Raw genomic sequence first — 26,487 nt, 5'->3', positions numbered from 1 at the left:
ACGGAGGTGCTCAGGAATGAAGCATTACAGGCTCTGTACTGTGTATTGTCTATTAGTTGTGTTGTTTGGCACAGGAGGAGGACTCGTTTCAGTTTGCGGTCTGTTCTGGCATACATCATCTGCCACTGGAAAGTTATTTTTAGGAAATGTACCCCCCTTGTAAACCATGATTCAAACCATCAGATCTTCAGCTCTGGCCAGCATCCATCAACATGTACATAATTAAGAGTATTTATAAATGTAGTAATGAGACATGATCCCCTGCTGCTCAGATCTGCAGTGTGGAAGCTTTATCAATTAAGTACTTTGAAACAAACATGGGATGCAAACCTGAATGCACACCCCGCAGTTTAATTCTGCTAATGTGAAGACAATCATGGATATACCCAATAGTCATGCAGATATTCCTTACGCAGTTACAATATTAAGCCACTAGCTGTCACTGTGTGTTATGTACATATTATACTGGAAGTAAAAGGCAAATAACAAAAAAACACTGTTAAAGGGAAAGTGGTTTTAGCCATATTTTTTTTGTTTTGTTTTTTCCTCAACCCTGGTACTTACACATTATGTGACTCTTTTTCTGAATATTTTGGTTGATTTCCAAGGTTTTTGTTTTAATAAGCGAGGACATTTAAAGGGGAGATTTAAGCAAACCGTTTAATCCAGACCACAAACAGGGATGCTGTTACTGCCGTTTGCGTTGCAGAGGAGTCAAGCAGTTGGTGGCACTCCATTTAAAGGCTTGGTGGATATGATGTCAATAGAGGGTTATATCTTTGGAAAGATGGAAGATGAGAAATGAATAGCTGGTGCTGTAAATTTGAAGTGCTGATACTTGGCACACTGTTTAATATAATCCCATTAATACATGTAAAATGACATGTTACACATGAGTCTCTGCAGATTCAGGAGCTCACAGAATACAGGATACAGGAGTTGCAGAGCACTGTGATGATGTCATATTCTGACAGAACCCTTTGTCATGTTGAACCTAATAACTAAGAAATGTATACATTATCTGATACCAGCAAGCGAGAATACACATACTATATATTTTATACTTTTACTGTATTTTATAATTGCAATATCCCTTTATTGGCCTAAATGACTCTAAATCAGTGGTGCACAATTCAGGTCATGGAGGGCCGGTGTCCCTCTTGGTTTTTATCCTATCCTAAATTAGTTAATTGGACTAATTAAGCTTCTAATAAGGTCCAGAGAAAGGGATGTGTTTCAAATATTAAACAAATACATGTTTAAGGACAAACAAAAACAGTATTTTAAAATTAGAAATGTCATTTTGTAATGTAGGTCTTTTGTTTCAGGAACATTGCAATTTGAAATAACTATTTTGTAAAACTGAAATGAAATGTGTTTGCAGAAGCTAAAGTGAATAATAATGGTTAGATAAAAATATATATATATATGTGTAATGTCTGATGTTAAGACAACTGCCTGTCGATAACTGCTTTATTGTTATCCTATCCAGACCGTAGTTAAATGATGCCATCCAAACCTGACATTGAGTTGGTCTAGTGAAACTATTTCTCAACAAGATCTGCTGTGTATAAAAGCAGTTCTACTGCATGACATATGAACTGGAACTCATGTGAACTTCTTGAGCAGTCCTTTGTGACGTCACAGCCTCCTCTAGTCTCTGTCTCTTCTTGAACAGTCCTTTGTGACATCACAGCCTCCTCTAGTCTCTGCCTCTTCTTGAGCAGTCCTTTGTGAAATCACAACCTCCTCTAGTCTCTGCCTCTTTTTGAGCAGTCCTTTGTGACATCACAACCTCCTCTAATCTCTGCCTCTTCTTGAGCAGTCCTTTGTGACATCACAACCTCCTCTAATCTCTGCCTCTTCTTGAGCAGTCCTTTGTGACATCACAACCTCCTCTAATCTCTGCCTCTTCTTGAGCAGTCCTTTGTGACATCACAACCTCCTCTAGTCTCTGCCTCTTCTTGAGCAGTCCTTTGTGACATCACAACCTCCTCTAATCTCTGCCTCTTCTTGAGCAGTCCTTTGTGACATCACAACCTCCTCTAATCTCTGCCTCTTCTTGAGCAGTCCTTTGTGACATCACAACCTCCTCTAGTCTCTGCCTCTTCTTGAGCAGTCCTTTGTGACATCACAGCCTCCTCTAGTCTGCCTCTTCTTGAGCAGTCCTTTGTGACATCACAACCTCCTCTCTGCCTCTTTGTGGGTCCAGTTTATAATCGCTGACCTTTTGCTAATCAAAACACTAATATAATATTCACTTCACTTAAGGTTGACTCCAGTTTACAAACAGCCTGATTCCAGACTTTCAATCTACTATAAAAATCCCTCTCACTTGACACAGAATATATACAGGAATGTCACATGGTAAGTATTGCTTCGTCTTCAGCCTCTAAGATCAAACGTGTTGTTTGCGACAGCTGAACACTGGCTATGCATTTTTCTTAAACTGGGTGTTTGTTTCGCAAATCCACAAAACAACCGAATTCCCACATCTCATTTGGGAAGTGATTCAGTTCAGTTATCATTAACTCCACTTTGAGGTCTAAAGAGCCACTAAAAATAAACGAGCAAAACATCAAAGTGCAATTATGTTCTCCAAAAACAGGATCCAAACGTCTGACTGATTGCAGCCTGTCTTGTGTCTTCCAGAGTGGACACTGACTGCCTGACTGCGATATCCAGCATCAAATGACAGCCCCTATTTCTGTGAGCGTTGAGCTTTGTCCTTCTAGCTCTTGCAAAATCATTCAGCTCCAGATTTATCAGCAAAGTGCTAAATTGGGGCATATAGATAAGTTTTCAACATTATCTTCCTGGATTACATAATTAAATCCTTTCGTTGTCTTTCCTCTACTGGTGAAAACTGTTTTACTGGCTAAAAAGACCAAACAAAACAAAACAAAAACAAAGAGGAATAATAGCTGGGGGAAAAAGTAACACATTTCCAAATTCCAATACATCTTTAGGACTCTGGGACTAACAAATTCTACTTGTTGAGAAAACACGGTTATCTTTGGTCACTGGGAATTTCCTCAGGAATGCTGTGTTTATTTAGTTCAACAGAGTGCAATCTATTGGTGCCATCTTTGTTTTGGTCAATGGAATGCTTCCTAGTGAAGCCGTTTTGTTTCAGCCAATGAAAGCACTTCCCAGCAGTGACATCATTCTAGGCCTGTCCTACAGGAGTCGCAATGGAGCTCTTCACAGCTCTGCAGAGATGCCGTCCCTCTTTAGCCTCACGCCTCCGTTCCAGCCTCGGGGGCAGGTGTTGTAGCTCCGGGCACCCGGGGACTTCAGGCCGGAGCTGGGGGATCTCAACCCGGAGTCTTCGGAATCCCCCGAGGCATCTGAATCCGTCAGCGACCGGGTGGCGTACAAGCGCACGGGCGACCTGATCATCCTGGTTGGGGTCTCCGGGGGACTCCAGAATGTTGGAGACTGGTTTACCAAAGTCCTGGCTTGAAAGGACAAGGGGCTGGGGGGCTGCTGTCCATGGTGTAAGAAAGAGACGCTCGTAGGAGACGTGGACGCCCCTCGCCCGTCACGTCCCCCAGGTGACGTGGTGTTCTTCCTCCTGGCAGCGTTGATGATGTTCTTGGCTAGCATGCGCCGACTGGCCTTGATGTCCTGGCCGATGGAGGACTGGCTCCGCTGATCCCAGGGAGGGGAGAGAGGAGACGAGCCTGACGATGGATAGCGGGCCTGTGGGGAGGACACAGGGACTTCAGCAGCTGGCTGCGCCTTTGACACACCTGTACCTCTGTCCGGACTGCTCGGGGGTCTAGACTGACGGGGGGTCCAGGTACTAGTTACTGAGAGAGACTCCTTCCAGGCCTGTGTAGAGATCAAAAGCACATTGATGATATTATTATTATTAGAAGTAGTAGTACTAGTATCATCCATGGATTAAAGAATGAATGAGTTTGTACAACCAAAACTCTCCCATTGAAAATAACATGTTGCTTGCTTGGGATATACGTTCCATGAATAATAAAAACACCATCTGCATGGTAAATCACCAGATTCCTTTTCCTCTAATTTGTATAGACTGACCGTTTCCCCTGAAATTTAAAAGATGAACTAAAAGCCTGCATTGTGGTCTATGAGCATGCAATGGTCCACCAAGGCTGCTATTGTACATACTGTACTGTACTTGGAGCTCTATTTTACTTATGAGGTTATGAGTAACTGGTGCTGGCCTCCACTCATGAATCCTGACCATGCAGGATTGAGGTCAGCATTGTTTTAATGGGTATCAGATATTAAACCAGTAGACCGTATTTCAGATCTTAAATGTAATTCTGAATGCTTTTAGATAGAGCTGCTCTATATATCTATCTTTTCTCTGTCTCAGGGCTGTGTCAGCTTTCATATCGTCCTCGAGTTACAGTCATAGCTTTAAAATAAGCCCTTAACCTTTCCCACGATTCGGTTTCAGCTGTAGCAGCAGTCAGTCAGCCCTTCACCATGACAGTGGATTTGCATTCCTGTGCTGACAAGCTGGGCTGCTTGTGGGATTCCTGTGCCTGCTTCATCTGGCTATTCAATCACACTCGTGAACCACAGCAGACAGCTGAGCTGGTGTTGTCGAGTATTTACTGACAAGATGGAATGCAGTGTGCCAGCCTGATTACAAGCAGCGCTCAGATTCCACGGCACCACCCACCCATTTAATCAGCACCGTGCACAGGGGCACTTGCAGGTAGCCTCTAACAGTACTCTTGGTGGTTTACCATTTTTGCAGTTCTCCTGGCTGTCGTTGGTCAGTTTGTTTTAGAATGTTATTTTAATTACATTATTTCTTTGTGTATCCTCCCCCCCCACCCCAGATGTGTTCAGTACAGAATCTAAATCTGACCTCCTTGATTTCTCCATGGTATATACTGTGTACCACTTGAAAAATACAATAAATGTATAGCTGGATTCATGAAAACATACCTAATGCATCTTAAAAGTAATGTACATCAGGTCCTAAATCTCCAGATAACCTCTGACTTCCAATTCATTCTGCATAAAAAAGAACCCCAACCTGTAATTGCATTGCTTCACCTCCAGGGTGTACACCACTACCCGGTGCTAATAACTCCTGACCCAGGGCTGAGTCTTGAACCAAGAAAGCAAGTTCAATACCTCCCCTTTGCATTCTTGCAGTTGTCTATACAGATTCTTCGAGATCCACTCCTCTAGCTTTATGCTCTCTTTACACGTGAGGAGGGCTGGACTGCTTTCAAATCTGACCTTGAACAAGTATCAGGTCAGCGTTTTATTTACTCTTATCTGTGACCCTTCAGCTTAGACTACTACTGAAATGAATGCTCGCACTTATTTGCTTCTGAGTTGTTTTTGTTTCCTGCTCCAAAGTGAAGAAAGTCCAGCCCCTTATCCTGTTCAATTAGGAATTACCATTCGACACTGTGGATTTTATCAGGGGTTAGTAAAAGAGTTTGAGGTAAAGAGTTTGAGGGAAGAAGAGAAGACAGTAGAGAGAGGTGTGAAGATAAGGCTTTAATACTCAAAGAAACAAAACAATCCAGAGAAGAGAAGGAGAGGAAGTTATACAGGAAAAAAGTGCAATAAAGAGGCAAAGGAGATGCTACAGATCAGGTACAGTTACAATAGCATGGCTGTGATGCTGTTACAAGGCCACTGAAGGATAGAACTATGGGAAAGAAATTATGGCATTGACACTTCGAAGTGTTGTATCAAAGATGTAGACTAACATACACCTGGTCTTCAGACTAGTCATTTATTGCAGCAGGTGCATTCTCCAATTGCTAATTTCTGCTGAAAGGTACCATCATTTAGCACCATGTTGGTGGATTTTATGAAGTGCAATATTTACTGTCTACTGACGTGATTGCAGTTTGCATATAATTCCAGGGCAGCAAATATATTAAAACTAAAATATAAAAACACCTTAATTGAGCAGCCTTTAACAGTAGCACAGACAAGGTAACATACAATCCAAAAATAATCAGTTAGAGACACCTAACTTAATGTGCATTACCATAACGAGAAAGTAAAATATCGCTTTATACTTCATAATCTTCATCACACGCAAAACTCAAAGTCATTTTAATAACTAGAATTTTAACACTAGACAGAAAACATTTATGTAGAAATGTGTGATAATCACTAAAATTGTTATCCAAAATGATATATATAATATTCAGCAGTCAAACAGTTTTGGTTTGCCATGCATAAACTCTTAGTTCATGATTGTCTGTCAGCGATGTGCAAGTGTGAGCACACTCATATTCAGCCTTGTTTTCTGATCCTTATCTTATTACCTGCCACTTACTATGGAGTGCAATCTGAAAAAAACAAAAAAAACAAACCAAACAGCTAAAACGAGAGCTAAAAAGTGGAGTGTAATGTTTTGTGAGAGCAGAAGAATAACAATGCAGAACGTGCATTATCCGAATCAACATTTAAAAGAAAAACTAGGATCAACTTATAATAATGCAGGACCCATGCACACCCTGTACACATCTACTGTAAAGAGGCTGTGTGGTCCAGTGGTTAAAGAAAAGTGCTTGTAACCAGGAGGTCCCTGGTTCAAATCCCACTTCAGCCACTGACTCATTGTGTGATCCTGAGCAAGTCACTTAACCTCCTTATGCTCCGTCTTTCGGGTGAGACGTAATTGTAAGTGACTCTGCAGCTGATGCATAGTTCACACACCCTAGTCTGTAAGTCGCCTTGGATAAAAACGTCTGCTAAATAAACAAATAATAATAATAATAATACTGTAGGAGGCTGATTTAACAGGAAGAGAAGGGGAAATTAGTTTGGAATTTGAGTAGAAAAGTTTAACAGTATAGAATAGGACTACAAAGAGCTCTGGAGGTAAGATCTGATCGTTTAGAGGAGATATCTGCAGTAATCAGTGGTAAGTGCATGATTTGAGGTTTCAGATTGATTTCTAGTCATGATGTCCAGCAATTAGAGAATTAAATAGCGAAAAAACAACTTACAACACATATATAAAACAACATATATATAATTCTTATAATTAGGTTTTGTTTTTACCAATGCTTTTGCTTTGAATCTTGAACCCTGATGCAAAATTGAAACGTACATTAAGAGACCAAAAGGGTCATCCAGTGTTTAAGTAATGAATAAGCACAGCTGTACCTGAAGCACTAGCCCAAGCCTATTCACACCATGTCATTAACCCTCTTGAAATAAATGAAGTCCCTGGCATAATTCGCTTTGTGTGCAATTCAATCGAGAAGCCTGAAGGAAACAGCAGTGTTTTTATGTTTTTTTTTGGTTTTTACCATAGATCTAATCTGTAGCGTGGATGCTGCGTTCACAGCTATCTATTAAAGAAACAAAAACAACAGCCAGCACTGCAGCAGCATTAGGGCTAATGCCCTTGTAAACCTTCAGTCATTTGCATAAATTCAGATCTAATTATGTATGTGTTTATTTCTCAGTATAAAAGGACTCCACACCTGGGGTTCGATCCCTGCCTTCTTGGCACAGAATGTGGGTCTCGGAGCCTGGATGCCAGGGCGTGGTGAGGAGACACGGCCCAGCTGCAGAGATGAAGCTGGGGAGGCTGGAGGAGCCTCGGCCACCTCCAGAGGAGCTCCGAGGCTCGGTCTGAACTGCGTTCCTAGTCCATTGACTGGGCTTGGTGGCACCTGAGAGGAAAGGCACTTGGTGGCTCTGAAGGGTGTTGGACTGTCGAACAGTGGGGATACAGGAGGAGGGGAGAAAGGTAGGGAGCTCTGCCTGGTGTAGGCTCTGTCTAGGACCGTGGGTTTGGGAGGTGGTGCAGCCCTGGGTAAGGACCTCACTGGGTCTTTGCTCGGGGAGAGGATGAAGAGAGAGGAGTTCATCTGATAAGGCTGGTGCTTTGCAATGGCCATCTCTTTCTTGGAGCTTCCATTTTCCATGACTGGGCTTTCTTGATCTGCAAAAGAACCAGATGATTGCTGTTTGGCGTTCCTGGAAGGATTAGCAGTGATGTTAGCAGAGTCAGCCATGGCTCTCACCCGCCCTGGCACGTTAGATGCAAATGTCCAAGAAGGAGGTAGGGACATGGTTGGGGAGGGGGACCTCAGAGAGCCTCTTATAACTGGTGGGGATTCTACCACATACTTTTCCATTCTGGTCTGCCGTTTGGCAAACAGCTCTGCCCCTTTCCCTGCAACGTTGGTCAGCCCCTGAGCTGGCTTGGGTTCAGACATAACCCTTGATCCAGAGCTTTTCAAGCATGATGACCATTCAGGTGCCTTGGAGTCCTCTGAATTTGCTTTAGTCAGGAAGTTTGATGCTTCAGCACCTAGGGCTAGAAGCTCCTCGTCTTGTGTCTGCCCCCCGGGCTGTTTGTGCTTTTTCTTCTCGTCTACACCTTGCACCAGGGACAGTAACTCAGGGTTTGGATTGACCTTGGGCTTCTCTTGAAACGTGAACATAGACTTCCTGGACGCCCTCCGTGTCTTACCTTCTTCCAGTATGCCAGATTTCTGCACGGGCACATGCTGTCTCTCTTCATTGCTACACCGTGGCTCATAGGCTGGTCTTTGGTCTGTGCTTGCCGCATACAGTGGCACATAAGGAGCAGGTGATGGAGAGATGACTCGGGACACTGGCGGAGGATTTGGAAATGATGGTGTCTGAGGAGCTGGAAGGGCTGGCTTTGGGGGAGTTGAAAAGGCTGGTGGTGGAGACACAGGACTTCTTGTCTCTCGCACGCTTACCAAGGCAGGGGACCCGAACGGCCTTGCTGTTCTGTTGACTATAGTGGGCGGTTGTTTACTCAGGGACACTGAAATTTCTCCACTTTTCTCTGCACTTGAAATTTTGTTTTGGACTTTGCCAGTTATGACCAAATAGCTTGGCCCATTTTCCTCAGCTTCCAGAAGACCATGGGTTGGCTGATCCTTCTTATCATAGTTGAAAACCTCACTTGGAGGCTCTTCTTTCAGCTCCTGGGTCGAAGCCACTGCAACAGCCTCAGATCTCAGCTCTTCAGCCAGCCCTTTCCTAACCTGCACCTCAGGAATTTCTAAACTACTGTCGTCTGTGTCCGCTTCATGGATGCTTTCAACTTGCTCCTCCATGATCTTGTCTCCGGTATCCCTGTGTCTCGGAGACACTGACCTGCACTTCAGGGACTTTGGTGTGCAGCTGCCGCTTGGGTCTGGGTTCTGTTTATCAGTGAACGTTCCCTCACATGTTTTGGAGTCCTTGTCAAGAGGCCCCTGTCCGGCTCCTTTGCCAAAGCTGACCAGGGTGAAGGCGTTCACCCGCTGCTTGCGCCTGTTGAAGAGTTGCACCCCTCTGGAGTTGGCGTTGGGCGGGGTGGTCAGCTGGGCAGCTATTATCTGACTCCTGTCTCTTGCTTCCTTTAGCTCTTTTTCTGAGAAGCTGGCGCTTCTGGAAAGATCTGCAATAAACAACAATAACAACAACATTAATAAAACTATAACCCCAGGTATTTTTTTGCAGACATTACTTTTAATGTTGGTAAATTTGGCATTGCTCTTTGTGGCTACCATCCTTAGCATTTTAAAAAATTAAACACTACATGTATTTAACCATTTATTTAAAAGATAACATAGCATCCATAGCTGGAAGTGTATGTTTAACAAATCCGGCGTGACTCTGAGCTCCAGACCGTCATCTCCAGTAATTACATTTTCTGAGATCTTCAGGAAACAAGCCAGGTGGTAATTTCCATCCATTAAAGTTACACTTCCACAAGGGGAGAGAAATTATTCCTTATTTTTAATTGTGCTGAGCACGTAGGGACTGGGAAACTGAGAAGAGAACACAAATCCCGCCTGACAAGACGCAAACACTGAAACCCGAGTCAGAAACACAGAGGAGACGGATCCTGGCATAGAGGCCTGTCATTGGCTGTGCTGAATAACATGTTTGAAACTGTAAACAGCTCATCTGCCAAAGCATTAAACCCTGCACTGGATGCTCAAGCTTTCACGAATTAGAGGTTAAGAGCACAGTTATTCAGAAAACAAATTCCATTCGGTTTACAAAGCAACTGCTGAAGCACCCCTCGTTGTCTGGCCACAGTTTAGAAACTTTCAGTAAGTAAATGTAAACCTCAAAGAAAATCTGATGCAGAAAAGTTCCCATATTTCATAAGGGATACATTGAAGAGACCACGAAAAAACATTTTGTAAACAGTCGTTTGAATTGCTAAGAGTGTAAAATCATTATGGATTAGCGAAGGCTTTAGCTGGAAAATGATGACCAGCCATTTCACATGAATCAGTGCTTGGCACTGTAGGTTATTTTTAAAATAAGAAGCAATGGTTAAAACCTAAAATGTACGTAGACTTTACCTTTCTTACTTTTGAAGAGTGATATGTTACCCCTTTAAAAATGTACACTTTTACTACAGTATGCATACTATGAGATACGTTCAGCATATTTTAACACGTTGTGCATGGTGGTTTTCCAAACTTCCTTAGGCATTACCATGTTTTTAACAACTGTATGCTTTTAATACATATTTATATATATAGGAGCACTGCAGTATATAACTTACGGTCCTTTCTATCTTAAATTAAATGAAAGTTCTGTAAGTCTGATGTATTTTTACTTTGATTGAAGCTAAATCTGTTTAATGAATTAGTCAGAACAGTGTCTCATTACCCTTGGAAACAGTACCTGCTGGCAGATGTTTGGTTTGCTTGGCCATCTGCAGCTAGCAATCCCAGAACATTCCTTAAATGTCTGTAGGGGTCTACAACAAGCCTCCATACCAGAATGCCTAACCTGACATCTTCTCTCGGCTCAGTTCTCACTGTCACAGAACCTTTTCCAATTATGATCACCTTCTGCCAAAAACTGTGACTTTACTACTAGTCATAAAGTATTACACAGCTGTTCGATTTAATAAACCGGTCACTGTTTGAATTTAAAATAGTTGCAATGCAATATATTATGCCAGGCCAAATCAAAAAGCCTAAAGTAGAAGTCCAGCACAGCAAATGTAATAAAATATACATGAAAACCTCAACCTACCTAGCAAAAAGCAGAATTGCATTTGTTCCAGAATGGGGAAGAATTTGAGGGATTTTACTAATTCAGTGTCAGATGTTTAAATACCGTTTCATTTCCTCTGCTGAGAGCTTCTGTTCTTAGCAGTAAAAAGCTTCCCATTTCAATGCTTGGTTTTCTGTTTCTATGACAGTTCTGAAAAGGGAGCCAGCCTGTTTATCTTTCTCAGTCTCAATGCTCTGTATGCAGCATATGGTTTGGAAATGGTATGAACTAATCGTAAGTGGTTAGTACAGGCCTCTGCCTGATCAGTTCCCTAGCCAGGTTAAGGCTTGGAAACGCCCTTGTTTGCGGAAAGCACCCACTCATCTTCACTTGAATTCCCCTTTCTTTTACCGAGCTCTGCATCACTGCAAGAGCATGTTACATGGGCTGTCTGTCTGGCTGTGTCTTGTGCAATTCCAGCTCCTTGCAGCCCTGAGACACTGTCTGAAGTGCTGAGGCCTCAGGAAATGACAGCTTAACCTCCTGTCCTCGCTGCCAGCTTGGCACTAGCAAGGCGGACGCCAGTCTTTTCAGTACATGATCTTGAGATATGAGGCATTTTAATATGTAAATATTTAGAATTTTCAAGGGGAAGAAAACAACAACATGACGTTCATTCCTGCACCCTGGTAATCAAGGACAGGGACCTACTGGGGTACTAAGCTTTAGTCCTGCATGGTAATATGATGGAAGCACACATGTTTAACTCTCTGCTCCTGTTTGTAGGGAATTTATAACAAGCCTTAATAACTGGACAGCTGGGAAATCATAGCATAAATAACTATCAACTGTATTATGCTACATGGAGGTAAAGCAGTAGTAGGGGAATGCATGGGGTGAATGGTGAAAGCATGGCTAGAGCAGCCAGCATTGCTGCCACTGAAAAGCATTCATGTTCCCCACAGTAATCTTTCAAAATCAGGCACTTGACGGCTGTCAGGCAACTTCAAACAAGTTTTGAGAACTCCCAGCACTAATGGGCTTGTTTTCCAGCGAAGTAAGAACAAAAGAAAAATGTTTCCCACAATGAGTAACGTTCTGCCTTTTCGTTCAGGTCAGAAAAGAAAACAAAAGAGCTAATTAATAAAAAGAAAAACACAGCAATCGAGTCGGGTCTGTGTGTGTGTGTGTGTGTGTGTGCGTGTGCGTGTCTGTGCCTGTGCATGTGCGTGTGCGTCACTCCGTGTTACAGTGACTCAAGGGTTGGTTCTGATCTGACAAACCTCTCAATAACTAAACCTCATGTACGGTCAATCTCTCTTACACATGCAGGAGACGCAGCCATCAGCATTACAGACTAGCTAAGACTGAAATCGCGCTCCATTCTCTTACTCATCTGTTCCCTGGGGGACAAGAAACTCCCCCCTGCCAACATTACTAACGCTAGGACAATGGCTGCATTAGGTCACTGACTGTACATTCACACTTACTATCCAACAGACAATAGGAATCAACGCTGTGTTGTTTTTTCCAGCTCATAAACAAGAAATGCAGTCATTGAGAAATACATTATAATCTCTGCATGGACAAAGGCGTGAGAAGGGATGTATTATTTTAGATGGGAGTAATACCATACTGTACAGTCATTTTTTTCTTCTTCTGGAAAGCAGGAAGAGATGTGTTGGAGGTTACAATAGCTAATAATACGATATAGACAATGAATTGAGGTCCGTGTTTTAAACTTCTGTAGTCAATTAGGAAATGTGATATTTAACTTTATTCCACTTTAAAGTGCCAAAAAGTTTGAGGTAATGTCTGCACAGGGGCTGTTGCTTTTTCTTTCTTTTTTCTTGTTAAATTACAGAGCAGCTTGCAGATGTGTTTCTACAGATCAACAACCACAGTTGCTCACATTTCATGTTTTTCCACCTCATTTAACTTAACAGAGTTGAATTAGTGCAACACACATTCTTTATAGACAATGCTGTATCTCCGAAAAAGTCTGTGCTGTATTGTGACTCATATCAAGTTTTGCTGATAACGGGCGGGTAAAGCTTGACAGTGAACTGGCAGCTATGCCAACGTTTGGAACATTCTGTATTTTTACAGAAATATATTTCTATAGCAATCCTCAATTAGCACAGTCTCTGCCTGTGCACTGGGCTGCCTCGCCTGATCCATCCCAGATCCCACCGACATATTTCATTTGGTGCACCCGCTTGCATTTTCAAGCAAAACAAAAGCCTTACAGTTATCGGCAGGGTCAGACAGTCCAGAAATCCAACACGAAATGGGAAAACAATCAAAGTGCCCCAGGGCAACAAGAACCACCGCTAGCAGCTGACATCATGTGCATTGTGAGAGTTAAAGTTCAGCACAAGTGAGAAATGACTTTGACCCTTCATTTAAAGGTCACTAGAAGGGGTGAATAATAACAGCAGTCTTGGTCTTTCAGCTGAAGCATGCACTGCCCATGTATTTCAGTTTGCCATGTGCTTGCCGTGCTTATTATAAGACAGTATGCCTCAGTAAAGCTGGGATCAGCAGGGATCCAAAGCAATTGCCAGTCTCTCACTCTCAACTCTGTTTACGTTTCTTCCTAACGAGAGCCAGTTATTAGGACTGCAGCTGATGCACATCATGACAGGCAGCTCCTAATCAGCAGCAGCCACCCAGCTATTGTGAATCCCTGCAAGAAAACTTTCGAAGCTCTCCTCTCCATTGGCAAGCTGATTCAAGTTGGCTTGAGCAATTCGACATACGCCCACTTGGTTAATGCATGTGTAATTAATAAAGATCCAAGGGAGAAAGCTGCTTTGCTTTAGAAACAGCTTGTTCACATTTGGGTTAAAAATGGTCTGTGTTAAATGTTCCCTTTTAAAATTTGAACTGGAGAAAAGAAGGGGTTTTTGAAACAATCTAGGCAGTGTTTTTTTTAACCACTTACAGTATATGCTAAAACAGTCTATTTTTTAGTTACAATTTTGAATTATCCTTTTTTTTTTTAATGAGCTGATCCTAAACTCTTGTCACTCTGTAATTGTGTCTGATGTAATGTGCCTTTCCTGTAGTTTCATCTGGTTGAAAGATCTGAAAAGGATTGAGACTTATCTAGAGCACAGGGAACGTTTATCTAGCACCGCTTGAACAGGAAATATTGATAGGATGGTTTGGGAAATTCACTCAGTAAAAGTAATTACTGTACAGACAAACCTCAATACATATGCATGGGTCTGCATCTCTAATTCAAAGACATTTTACAAAGTGAAGACTTTTATCACATGTGTCCAGAAAGACCAACAAAAAAACAGTAAGCACAAGCATAAAAAAAATAAATAAATACATAAAAACTAGACAAAGCTTTGAAATAGGTTGCTGTCACGATACTCTGTCAGACATTATCTGGTTTGGCACTGATTCTTGTTTGATCTGCCCTCATATTTAATTAGAAGGAGAAATATTTGCAACCAAGAATGGATTGCACTTAAATGGTGATGATATGCATATAAAAAAATTTAACTAAAAAAGTTCAGATACCAACCATTAGCTACAAATTACTGACAAAGAACAAGCGTGCTCCAGCTGAATGAACCTCCTGATTTCTCATATAATTCTACTGTAGTTCTACCAGCCCAACTGATAGACAGCCGCTCCAATGAATCCAATGCAGCCATTGTCTGCCTTGTGTGATGGGGTTTAAGAAAAACAGGACCTGGACTGTTTGAGTTAAAACTACAGTGGATAAGAAAAGTCTTCACAACTGTGGAAAAAGCAGTGAAAAAGTCTGCTTATTTTTTATTATTATTATTATTTTATTGCGATGTCTGTAAACACAATCTATAGTTCCTCTACAGATTAGAAAATTCGGATTCTCCTGAGAAATGAAATACAAACATTCAAATTGTCCCAGGAAGCAAGTCGCTATACGAATATACCATGTGTTTTACCAAAGTAACCATGGGTTTACAAATGCTTCACCATGCCTGACCATGCCTCTGCTTCACTTTACACTGTTATCAAGTGTTAAGTGTAATTTATTTCACAGTGCAGTTGATGTAAAACAACAAAAGAAACCTCACAACACCCTTAACTTCAATATAAAGACGGTGCTAAGCTGAGAGACATCAGAAAGTCTCAGGGATGTTTTTAGACGAGCGCTACGAGGTGCTGCTAGCAGAATTCTGAACCAATCCCAGCTGGGTCCGCTCCACAGTGGACCCAGCCGTAATGCAAACAGAGAGCATTGCCTGTACATGCACAGCCTTTGAATCAGCAGCGCAGTCTTCCTGCCGATAACATCAGCCTCATGATCACACCCACAGGATGCCTACATTACTCACTCTCCACCAACACGGCTCAGGCAGGTCTGTTGCGAAGCATCGGTCTGAACTGCAATGCTCCCTTGCTTAACGCCGGGCAAAGGATGCCGAACAAAGGAAGCAGAGCACAAGTTCAGGCAGGTCTTGAGCCAACACAACAACTGCAAGCAGATCTTTCTCTTTTCTTTTCCAAATGAGTTTTATTTTCATAGGCCCATGCATATTAGACATTACATGCCCATCATCATTAATATAATGTAGAACATGTGAAAATATGTTATACTATATGTGGCTTAATGGTGTATTCCTATCAATTCTGTTATAGTACACTAGGAATAAATGAATTCGTGTAATAAATATGAGCCGCTAGCCGGCGAGGACACTGCGCAGCACAGCACCTGTTTCCAATGTTCTTCAAGCACTATGTTATGTTAGTAAGCCGCGTTTACAGAACCACCAGGCGGCATGAAGTCTGCGTCCGAGCTACTTTTATCAAGGTTATCATCTAACAGAGCATCTTAAAATACGTGCCAGTGAGCGTGTTTAAAGGAGCAACACGTCAGCGCTGGTTAAGTCAAACGCAAAAACAAACACCGAATACATTAAAACGCATTGTACTATATATTACTTAAGTTTCGACAGCGTGCACATAAGATAAAAAAAAAAAAAAAAAAAAAAAAACTTTCTCCCAGCAGATGTTTTATGCCGGTGTTATATATATGCACACACACACAAAACACATCTGGCACAAAAACTGAGTTTCCAAACTTTACAATCTGACAGCACAATCTGTTTTAGTACTTTCCAGATATTGTTCAAGCTATATAAGTTTTGCAGAACAACTTTTAAAAGTTTTATAGGGCAAGCTGTTAAAATAACGTTCTCTTCTTCTTACCTTCGATAGCTCCGTTCGCTTTTTCAATTTAACTGTATAGCCTTTCTCCACACCCTTTTACTACCGAGAGAGGATCGTGTTACTTTTTCAGAGAAAATGTCAGCGTCTGTCAAAAATGAGCAACACTGTGTAGTTGAGTAACTCTTACAATATTATATTATGATCCCGTTCTTTTGGTCTCAGCACTGATGAGTGCCCTGTTCCTGAATTTATACCATCACCGTGCGAAGAGCTGGGATTCCCCTTGGTCCTAATGCCAGCCTTTACAAAATTCCCCAGATGTGTAACAGTTGCTATAGTAAAGCGTGTAAAGATTTATGGTGTGCCGTTAGGGACATACAGTAGTTAAAACCAGAGATAAATAGAGTCTAGATCTACACAAAATGATTAATATCTTTGCAATGTCTCTTTGTTCTGAATTGTTACTGGCTAAGTCTTGGAACCAAAATCAAAGTTAAACAATGCCAGGACTTTGCCCTTGTGGGAAGATCAATGGATTCCTGTAGAACACACACACACACACACGGTTCGGAGACTTTCTGATGTTTTACGTTGTTGTTTTTCTATTTATTTATTTGCTTTTAAAAATCTTTTCTACTGCTAACAATATACTCTGGATTTGTGTAGCGTCCTAAAAGCACAATGATCACAGCTGTAACCATCCTGGCAACACACCTAAGGAATGGTGGCTAGGCTGGGTTTACAGCTCAGATCTGTGTGGTAGGCTTGGTGGCTCAGTGGCTTTCCAATGGGATGTGAAGCCTTTGACCTCTGTGATGTTTCCACCTGGCACTGGAGTCGGCTCTGAAGTGATTTGAAATCAGTCCTGTTTGTCTCCATCACCAGTAGTAAATAGAAATCAAACTGATCTCACTATGCACACTATCAACTCCAGTTAGGTAACTGGACTCCAGGGTACCAAGGCCATTAATGTTTTCATTTTTTCTTGATTTAAAAATGTTAAGATTTCGAATGCAGACACACAAACAGACTCTGCCATTTTCATATCGAAACGGTTTAGGATTTAAAATACCTTAATCCTTTTTGAGCAGGAAAACTACGTAGAAAGTTATCCAACTACAGGAAAGTACATAAAAAGTGCGGAAGGCTCTTGATGTGAAAACCATGTCCCTTAACTTATTTAGACTAAATATAGTTCTGTTCTGGCAAGTCTGTTTAATAAATCGCAGTGATCTCTGCTCCTAAGGAGAAATGAACCCTGCCTGAGCAGCAGAAATATCCAGAAAAAAAGATCAAAATCATCACTGACTAAGAGAACTTCTTTCTGTGATAAGACAGCACCGTCAAGCGGGCTAGTTCAGCAAGTTATTTGCAAATATTGCTACAGTGTTTTCTTCACTGGGTTTGGAAGTCATAGCCTTTGTGCTAATGTACAGTAATATCCCCAGTATGATCTTGTAAAAAGAATTGGAAAGTAACAGAAAAGCCTGTTTGTTTCTTTTTAACACTGAAGTTAAGAATATAGAAAAAAAGATGACTTGATTCTTGAAGTCTTGTTATTTTTGATACTAAAGAAGTCCAGATGTAAAGAATGAATAGCCTTAGACTTCAAAAGTTTACATTGCCATTGAGCCACAGTGCATTACAAATTACACTGCACTATACAGTGCATGAAATAAGCATAGCAAACAACCACATTTCCATCTGCACCATGAAACTCCATCCCATCTTGTTCCAATATCAACAGGGAGCAGTTAATTCCAACTGCAGTCTGCAATCCATCTGAAAGAGTACCTTACACAAAAGGTAATCTGCATGCATCAATCTTTTGTATAACTGCTAGTATTTATAAATGAGCCTTTAATATTTCCCTGGAAACATAATACATTCTCAGCTTTCATCTTCAGCTTGCATCATTTCTTTTCTGCAGTCAGACATTGAGCGCACACTGTGTAACTTCTGCAATGCAAGCCTGAGAGATCAAGTTCTGCCAGCCCGCAATCCTAACTGGGACTGACAGGCAGAGTCCTAATTAAAACAGATGAGCTCTCGATCTGCTGCTGATGGAAATGAACCACGCTGAACTCAAATTGCTTTCAAGTCAATCCCAGTGCAGATGGAAACACAGTAAAAAAAACCACCACGTCATACCTGAAACAGCTGAGGGAATGTGACGAGGCATGATGGCACTGTGGCTTGCTGGGTCTCCAAACACTAAACGCGTCACTGCACCGTGCTTGTCTCTTCTCAGCCTTCCCCTGCCTGTTCTGTTACTGCCCCTACTGCAACCCTTCATTGGCACGGTTCTCAGATGATGTTGCCTTCTCATCCCCAGTCTTAACAGCCTGTTTCCAGTATATAGGCATGGAGTTCCCCTGTGCGGTTCTGTTTAACATTCCTTTCTGCTGTGTTAGGGATTTTTTTGGTTTTTATTTTTATTTTTTAATCTGAGAGTCACTGGGATTTTTTTTTAAACTGCAACAGTGACTTTGCTTGCCTTTCTTAGCTAACTTTGCACACATTCTTTACCATTGGTTTAGCTTACCACAAGGAGAAAATCTAAAAGGAAAAGAGCACACAAGGACTTTTGGGGGTCTGTTCATATGATAACAATTAGAGTTAACAGGGAAATGTAATTACTTTTTGGACTGGACCCAGCTCCCTGTAACTTACTTATTTCCTCGAGCAGATTCCATTTCATCCATACCTCGGGATTGAATCATCAGTTCTTGTAAACTCTTTAAGGTTTCCCAGACTTGGAATCGGGACGCATCCTAATGATAGTAATTTGCACTCTGGGGGTTTTTACACCCTTCGCGTGGTTTCGTACGGTTATCTCTCGTTTTCTTTCAATCGCTATGAGCCTGTATTTTATTACATGCCACTTTGTAGTTTACCAACACGTAACGAAAAACTGGCAAAAATTGAAAAATGTAACATTTCAAAAGCTAACATGAAATACTGTACTACTATTATGGCTTCTGGTGGACTTTTGCAGTATCATTCTGTAGTTTCTTTGATTACTTGACGTTAAATAAAAAATCTAAATTATCATATAGTTTTATTTATTATTATTTTTTTTACAATGATGTTTCAATCCTAAAATTCTAGGTGATGCAAAACTTTTGGCCACAGCTATACATATATCTTACCCTTGCTGTGCATCATTCCTAAGAATATGAAGTAGAGAGTTAGAGAAAATTGACTTACTTGTTTCCTTGGCCTGCGGCGTGGCGCTGGTGATCATCACCGGCTTCACTTTCACCACCCTCCACTCCTCTTCTGACCTCTCCCAGTCTGGGGCGCTGCCTGCTCCTCCCGATTCCTCTTCCAGAGGCAGCTCCGACTCTGAGAGAAGGCAGACAGGCCTCTCCCTCCTTTGGCCGAGGCTGTTTGAGTTCCAGTGCTCAGCTCCTGGCTCGGGGCCTGCCCAACTCATTTCTCGCCTCACTGGCTGCTGGGCTCTTTCTTCCTCCTTCACGTCTCCCTGTTGATTTTGGTCCGTCGCAGCCCAGCTCCATGTCTGGGGCTGAGCAAAGACTTGGCCTGTTTTTTTCATCTCTGTATTAATCCCGGAAGGGCTGGCCTCTGCATTCAAAGACGGTTGGATGTTGTCACCTAATGCGAGACCAGGTTCTGAAGACCCCTCTGCTCTGGACTGATGCTCCAAAGAGTCAAGCTTCCACATCATAGGGCACGTCCTTCAAGAGGGGGTTTATTTGCAGGTATTTACTGTCCTCTTGTTGACGGTCTGTGCTGATCCACAACAGTAAAATGCAAGCAATACTTTCAGATCATCAAGCTTTGTCCTTTTTGAAATTACAAGACCTCCCCTAAGCACCCCGAGACTGCACTTTGTACCAGTTCCCTTGGAAAGTGGCCAAAGATATTGCTCAACAATGATCTGCTCCCTTGTGGGTCCAGTAAAAGCTACATCTGTTCCACTTAATTCCCTCAAAAACTGTGTCCTCTTTCTCAACTGCAGATATTTTTCTTCATTTCTTTTTCCATAATCCAGTAGCTGCCATTTTCATAAACCTGTATCTTTTCTCTCTAAGAGTATGTCTCTTGGGTAGATTATTTTTCTGCAGCACTCACAGTAAAGCTGGAGACTGAGCTAGCTCCAGTAAATGTCAAGCACTTTGAAAACTTCCTGTGTTTCTGTATAATGTAAGGTCGCTTTCAGGAATTTCAGTCTATTCTACAAGTTCAGGGTAGTGCACTAAAGTTTCACATGAGCTAAAATGAATCAGACAGTAAATTTTATGATTTAAAGTTTGAAGGGACAGGTTTCCACAAAAATAGGCACTGAGTGGCTGGCAGGGCATCAAGGAAAACACTTTGATAAACTGACGAAAGAAAGTAAGCGACTTGAAAAAAATATTATTCTAAGAGGTTCAAGATCTGTCTTCAGATACGGGTCAACTGAACAGCCACTTGAATGTTTTATTGCTATCCTGTATTTTTAAGTGGCATCAAATATACTTTATACACTTTGCTTGGTTGATTTGTCTCCACTGCCCCCTTGAGATACAGAAACATTAAAGAAAAGAGGTTGTGTTTATTTGTTCATTTGTATAGGTATTTAGGTTTTTTGTCTTTTCCTATTTTACTATGTATCCTTGACTCAAACCAGACATGCAAAGGGTTAACTCCGTTCTGTCAGTGTCCTGTGGTCCGCTTTTCTAGTTTTGCTTTTATTGCTTTGGTCTCTCTCTCCCGCCCATTCCCCTCTTTGCTCTGTGGTTTTGCTAATATGCTTGTGTGGATGAGCTCCACTGACGATGTGAGGCCAATGAGAAATTCTTCACATTTTGGAAGCTGGTTGTCTTTTTAGCATTCCCAGCCAGCTGTTGGATGTCTAGTTTCACTAAAAGCTCTTCTTTTTCTGTACATCAGTTAGCAATTTCCTGTAAATAATAGAAAAGGAACAGATATTAGTCACTGACACTCCACTTTAACACCCTTCTTTCTTTCTGTCTTGAGCTTAGACTGGAATATAAAATATGAATAAATGCATACTGTACTGTATGCCTACATAGATCATTTCAACCACGCTTGAGGCCTCTTTCACAGTTTCTGTACGTTTTACGGCTAATTTACACAAAATTGTGTTTGTGGGAACTTTCCGGTTTGTGGCAATTCACAAAGCCTTGTTGTTTCAATTCAATTCAAGCTGGTTTCTTTACATATTTACATAGGCTTTATCGAGATTTGCACAGTTGTTCGGAGTGTGGCCTGCACAGAGTTCAAAGAGTTCACAATGAGTGCTGGAATTACAATAACTATTTTTTTATCATTGTGGGTTGCTTTCCCGGGCACCGTAATGCTTCTTAAGGATCTAGGGATCAACCACCAATTAATATTGGTGGCAAGGATTTTCTTTTCAGTATCTGGGTAATGCAGGTTTCAAGTCCTTGCTCCTACCACAGATTACTGGCTGTCTTGTCTTGACTGCAGTCTTTTCAAACCCAATAACAGTCCTGAATATTATACCTTTAGTTCAAGAGTCATACAAGAGCTATGTCGTAAAGCTCAATGAGCCATACCACTCAATGACCAGACATTAGCAATTTTCACTTTAGTAAAAAGGAAAAGGGTGGGGGGGGTTCTTATAAAGAATGCAGTTGCTGGGCTTTTAATATGATTACAGTTATTTTTATTTAACTTTTTTCTTTTTCTTTTTTTTTTTTGCCAAACAACACTAATCTCCTCCTACACAAATATGCTTGGCAGGACTGCTTCAGATTTACAACCTAGAAGCTTTGGAACAAAGAACCACTTCAACCATACTGCCCTTACTTCTAGATATTACAAGCTGCTGGGGATTGGGCAGGGTGGTGGTGAGCTGTGAGAGTGAGAGAGAAGAAACAAAATCAAGACAGGCCATGCCATTTCCACTTACACTTTCTTTTTATAATGTAAACACGACTGTACATAATGAGGCTGTAATAACAACAAGTTATTTATGATTTTAAACTCCTTTATGATTTGAATCCCTAAACTGAATTTATCAGCGACAGACCCATGTTCGTTAATACTGTCCATGAGTGTTGAATGTATCATCAACAAAGAGCCAACTTCCCAATGTTTCAGTATGTTTAACATACCTTTCCTCAAGGGAAAGTGTGTTTGAAAACAAACAGTGGAGGTACTTATAGGCTTTTGATGCCATGGCAACTACATTCATTTATTTCTATTGGAATTAAAGTAATGTAAATATGTATGGCAGTTCACTCTGTGTATTTATTTCCAATTGTCAAACAAGCAGGCTGTTTGTTGTTGAGGATCTTAAAGTATAACAATTTTTTTACAGCAGTTTATTTTAACAGAATTTCAGATACCATTTGAAGCCCACCAAGTCAGATAATTGATTGCAACAAAAATACGGGAAGGGCTCACATGTGTAGCAGCACATTACCGAGTGCAAAAAGTCTGTCTTGATTAAATGACAATATAAAAAAAGCAAACAGTGAGAATGCTGTACATTAATAGATTCCCACCCTCCACAATTGCACCTTTGTAGCCTCTCCAGAACTAGTGGAAAGACCACCCGCTCTGACCTCGCATTTCATTTTTCACAGCTAGTATTAAAAAATAATACTCTGGTCCCTCCTGAGATAGTCGATGGAGTGGAGCCCCAGACCCTGAGCCACAAAGTGCAACCACCTGTCCTACTGAGCTGCACACTTCAGTGGGGAGCTTTGTGCAAACAGACATCTTCACTCAACCCAACCGCTAAATAATGCAGCCTGTTATCTTACCCTGGAGACGGTATCCTATAGCTTTCACTCTGTTTGTACATCAGATGCCATTTGCAAGCCAAGTCATGATGAACAGGGGTTCCTCGTCCACCAGGAGAATTTGGACTCCGTCCCAGACTGGCCAGTCTCAGCTTGTGCCTGATCTGCCTGCTGCTGGATCAGAAGTCAGACCCCTCTCTGCAGCATTGCTGCAGTGACACTAATCCCAACTCGCTGTCTCTACACAGTCCGGTGCTCAAACTTGTCTAATTGTTACATGTTCTGGCACTGTAAAGGCTCTGTCAATAACAGGCCCAGCCTTTTGCCCTTTATGTTTGATTCCTGTAAACAGTCCAATTACGGGCGGCTGCTGATGAATATCAATTTCAGATTTTGTTTATTTGCAGATAATCATGGTGTAGCTCAGAGATTAAACACACACACATACACACACACACACACACACACACACACAGTGTGACTATAGCCAAGCCGTGATAAGGCGTGCACACACAATACAGCGTGTTCGTTAATATGGGAGATATTAAAGACACTGAGATATTAAATATCCAAACCTAGACACAGGCTTGGTTAGATGGACAGGTTTTCAAAAGATACACTTCAAGAAACACAACGATAGATTCAGGCACAGCTCATTTATGAAACTGGGATGACACATACCGCTTACTACAATATGCAATGCACTGAGGCACATGTCTCTTTCTTGTGTCCAATAGTGTCCCGGTAAGTTAGCCTGTGACAGTGTAGAGAAACGTTTCAACAGGCAGCAATGCCTTATGCATGTGTGGAGTGTACAGTTCAGAAGCCTTGGACTTGTCCTTGCTTGTTGAATACCTCACTGCCACAGCTGTGGAGATGCAGGCATCAGGGCCTTGTTAAACACATCCACCCAGCCATCTCCTGACACCCCATAGCCCACTCGGCTATTCAGCTGACTCACTCTGCAAACAAAAAGGCTTTTTAAAAAAAACACACACAACTTCCAGGAATCGAGAATGTCTTTTTTTTTTTTGTTAACGCTTCATAAATGCTTTCACACAAGCATGCAAAAAAAACCAAACTGCAGCACTGTATGAAAATCAAGAGGTGCTCCACAAGAAAGGAAATCCATCTGATGAAAGAACTGTAGTTGTGCAGCATGGATACTTTGGCGCACATTAAAATCAGCGGTCTCTAGCGTTAGCTACCAGATGCTGTCAACACTGTTAATATGCTGTGACGGGGTACGCCCGCCCCTATGGTGATTATTATTATTATTATTATTATTATTATTATTATTATTATTATTATTATTATTATTATTGTTGTGAATTGTTATTATTATTTAAATGTATTGGTTTGTATATGCATTTGGTAAATGAACAATGTTTTTATTATTGTTGTTTTACAGTGTGAATGGGGTTAAATTCCCCATCCCTCTAAACTCGTGCTTAATGTGGCCATCTCCAAAATGATTAAGTGATTACCAATTTGGAGATGGCCGTGTATATAAAAGCATAGCAGCCGCTCACAGGGGGAGATAAGAGGAACGAGAGAGAGAGAGTGGAAGAGAGATCAATCTGTTTTGTTTGTTATTTTAGGTGATTTAATAAATAGAGGGCGTTGGCGACTCACCCCGCAGTACTTTGCCTGTGTGTCTTCCTGGTCTGATGTTACCCTCCAATCCGTCCTGTCACATATGCATTTGCTAACTTAGGATTGAGTTTCAATACAGAAGAAAAAAAAAATACAGTTGAAAACTAACAAAACAGCAGCAAAATATTGTTTTAACAGTGCAGTGTAATAATTAAGTGGGATTGCCAATGCTGGTTACAATGACCTGTCTGCTTTTCATTAGTTGTAGAGTTAAAACACTGTCACTTTTAATGCATTTATAATTCTTGCAAGCCATTCAGAAATACAATGCTGCTATATGAAAGCATGGACCTGTTTCAATTAAAACAAAGTGCTGTTCAATGCATGTTAATTGGAGGCACAATGCCAGAGCTGACACAGTTTGATGTGTTTCTTCTTTACAGGTTTTGGGAGCAGGCGTGCTTTGACTTGTGCTATTGTAGGAAATTGATCCAAACACTGCAAGCTGTCATTAAAGTTTGGTTAGCATGCACAACCTAAGGGCCTTACACAGTGCTGCCCGATTACCTCACTGGGTATGGTACATTACTATTTCACCAAAGCAAGCTCACACCCTTATGTCTCTCTATACTTACATGAGCACCAGAAAACACAACCAACGTGAGCTCCCTCTCCCTCAAGCCCGCTTTATAGACCCCTGATAAATATTGCATTCGTTTCAGCGGAGAGTGAAATCTAATATCCGCAGCTGGCACCATATTCAAGGTCTTTGAAACTCCTACATATAAAAAAGCAATTATAAGCCCAACCCTATCCCTTTCCTTTGCCCTAACCCTAACCCTAACCCTAACCCTAACCCTAACCCTAACACACAGACCTGGAATCTCAACATCCCCTGTTAGAAAAATAAAATAACCTACTGCAGGTTTGCTATACAGTGGGACTGTTGTCGAAGTCTAAAATTTTAGAGATGTTTACCCAGTATAGCCTGCAGCTGCTAGCCTTTTTAACCCAGCCTCACTAAGGCTATGATATATCTCTCCAGATTCTCACAAAGGTAGTGAATAATATATAAGCAGTGACCATCAAGTTAACATGTGATATACCCACTGCTGTTTCAACTCTGAGAGGAGCTGAATTAGAACTGCTATCCGGCTCAGGTCGGGTTGTTACTTTTAGAAAATAACAGTGCATACGCTGTGTTAACAGGCACAGTATAGACCAGTCTGTGTACATACAGTAGGTACAATAAAAGTGTACCACTGACAAAAGAAAACACCATGCTGATGCAAGTAAGTGTGTCATTTAGATATGTCTATTGCATTTAAATTACAATCAGCAGATATGATCAAATGACTTGATTAAATTGTATTTTTACTGTCTCTTCTACTACCAGCTGTGCAATTGATTTTGTACCTCTCAAATAATAATAATAATAATAATAATAATAATAATAATAATAATAATAATAATAATAATAATAATAATAAAACAATGCAGTTTGTGAATTGGCAAACTCTTGGTAAATCACATGAAGCATTTGTTTTCATTCAAGATCTTCTTTCTGAACTAGTACAGGTAAGGGCAGCTATGAATTCCATTTTAAACAAATTACATGTGACTTACAGTAACTGTGCAAACCAGAAAAGAGAATTGACATACTTGATATACTTCAGATTTCCTTTCCTGCTGTGACAAGACAAGTCCCTCAGAAGTTCTTACTACCTGAAGCAATGGCTGCACGGAATCTTCCCTGTAGCCTCCTCTCACGGCTCACACACAGTGCAGCTGCTCTACTCCAGCTCTTTGCTATATATTCAGGCTTGCTCAGTAGCAATTGTGAGGAAAGTGGCTCACCTGTACTCAGGGGATGCTGGAGCAGGAGTTCCGTGGTGCTGTGGTGCTGCCTCTCCTTCTGTTTTAACCCACCTCTCTCCCTCTCGCTCTGTTTCCCTCTCTTCTCTCTCCTGTTGCTCTCTGTCTAGTGCATTCAAACCCTTTC

At 41.3% G+C, this 26,487-nt stretch overlaps 1 protein-coding gene across 15 annotated transcripts; it reads right to left on the bottom strand.

Moving 5' to 3' along the window:
- Positions 1–818: 818 nt before the first annotated feature.
- On the bottom strand, positions 819–26,487 carry LOC117413220 (synaptopodin-like). Of its 15 annotated transcripts, none has more exons than XR_009308249.1 (7): positions 26,343–26,487; positions 24,525–24,601; positions 23,571–23,851; positions 19,357–21,056; positions 7,464–9,406; positions 2,186–3,837; positions 819–2,138 (listed from the first exon to the last, which is right to left on the bottom strand). XR_009308249.1 is itself a non-coding variant. In XM_058997084.1 (6 exons), exons 4-6 carry the CDS (start codon positions 19,835–19,837, stop codon positions 3,205–3,207), a joined length of 3,057 nt encoding a protein of 1,018 aa, XP_058853067.1. In that variant the 5' UTR covers positions 19,838–21,056; positions 23,571–23,851; positions 24,525–24,601; positions 26,343–26,487; the 3' UTR covers positions 819–3,204. The 15 variants fall into 15 exon arrangements, 13 of the variants coding, with proteins under 13 accessions (XP_058853067.1, XP_058853069.1, XP_058853070.1 ...); XR_009308250.1 differs by having other exon boundaries at positions 819–1,991; XM_058997084.1 differs by having other exon boundaries at positions 819–3,837.

The sequence above is a fragment of the Acipenser ruthenus genome, chromosome 23, assembly GCF_902713425.1.
Source record: "Acipenser ruthenus chromosome 23, fAciRut3.2 maternal haplotype, whole genome shotgun sequence".
Classification (NCBI taxonomy): domain Eukaryota; kingdom Metazoa; phylum Chordata; class Actinopteri; order Acipenseriformes; family Acipenseridae; genus Acipenser; species Acipenser ruthenus.
This window is presented reverse-complemented; position numbering and strand designations above follow the sequence as displayed.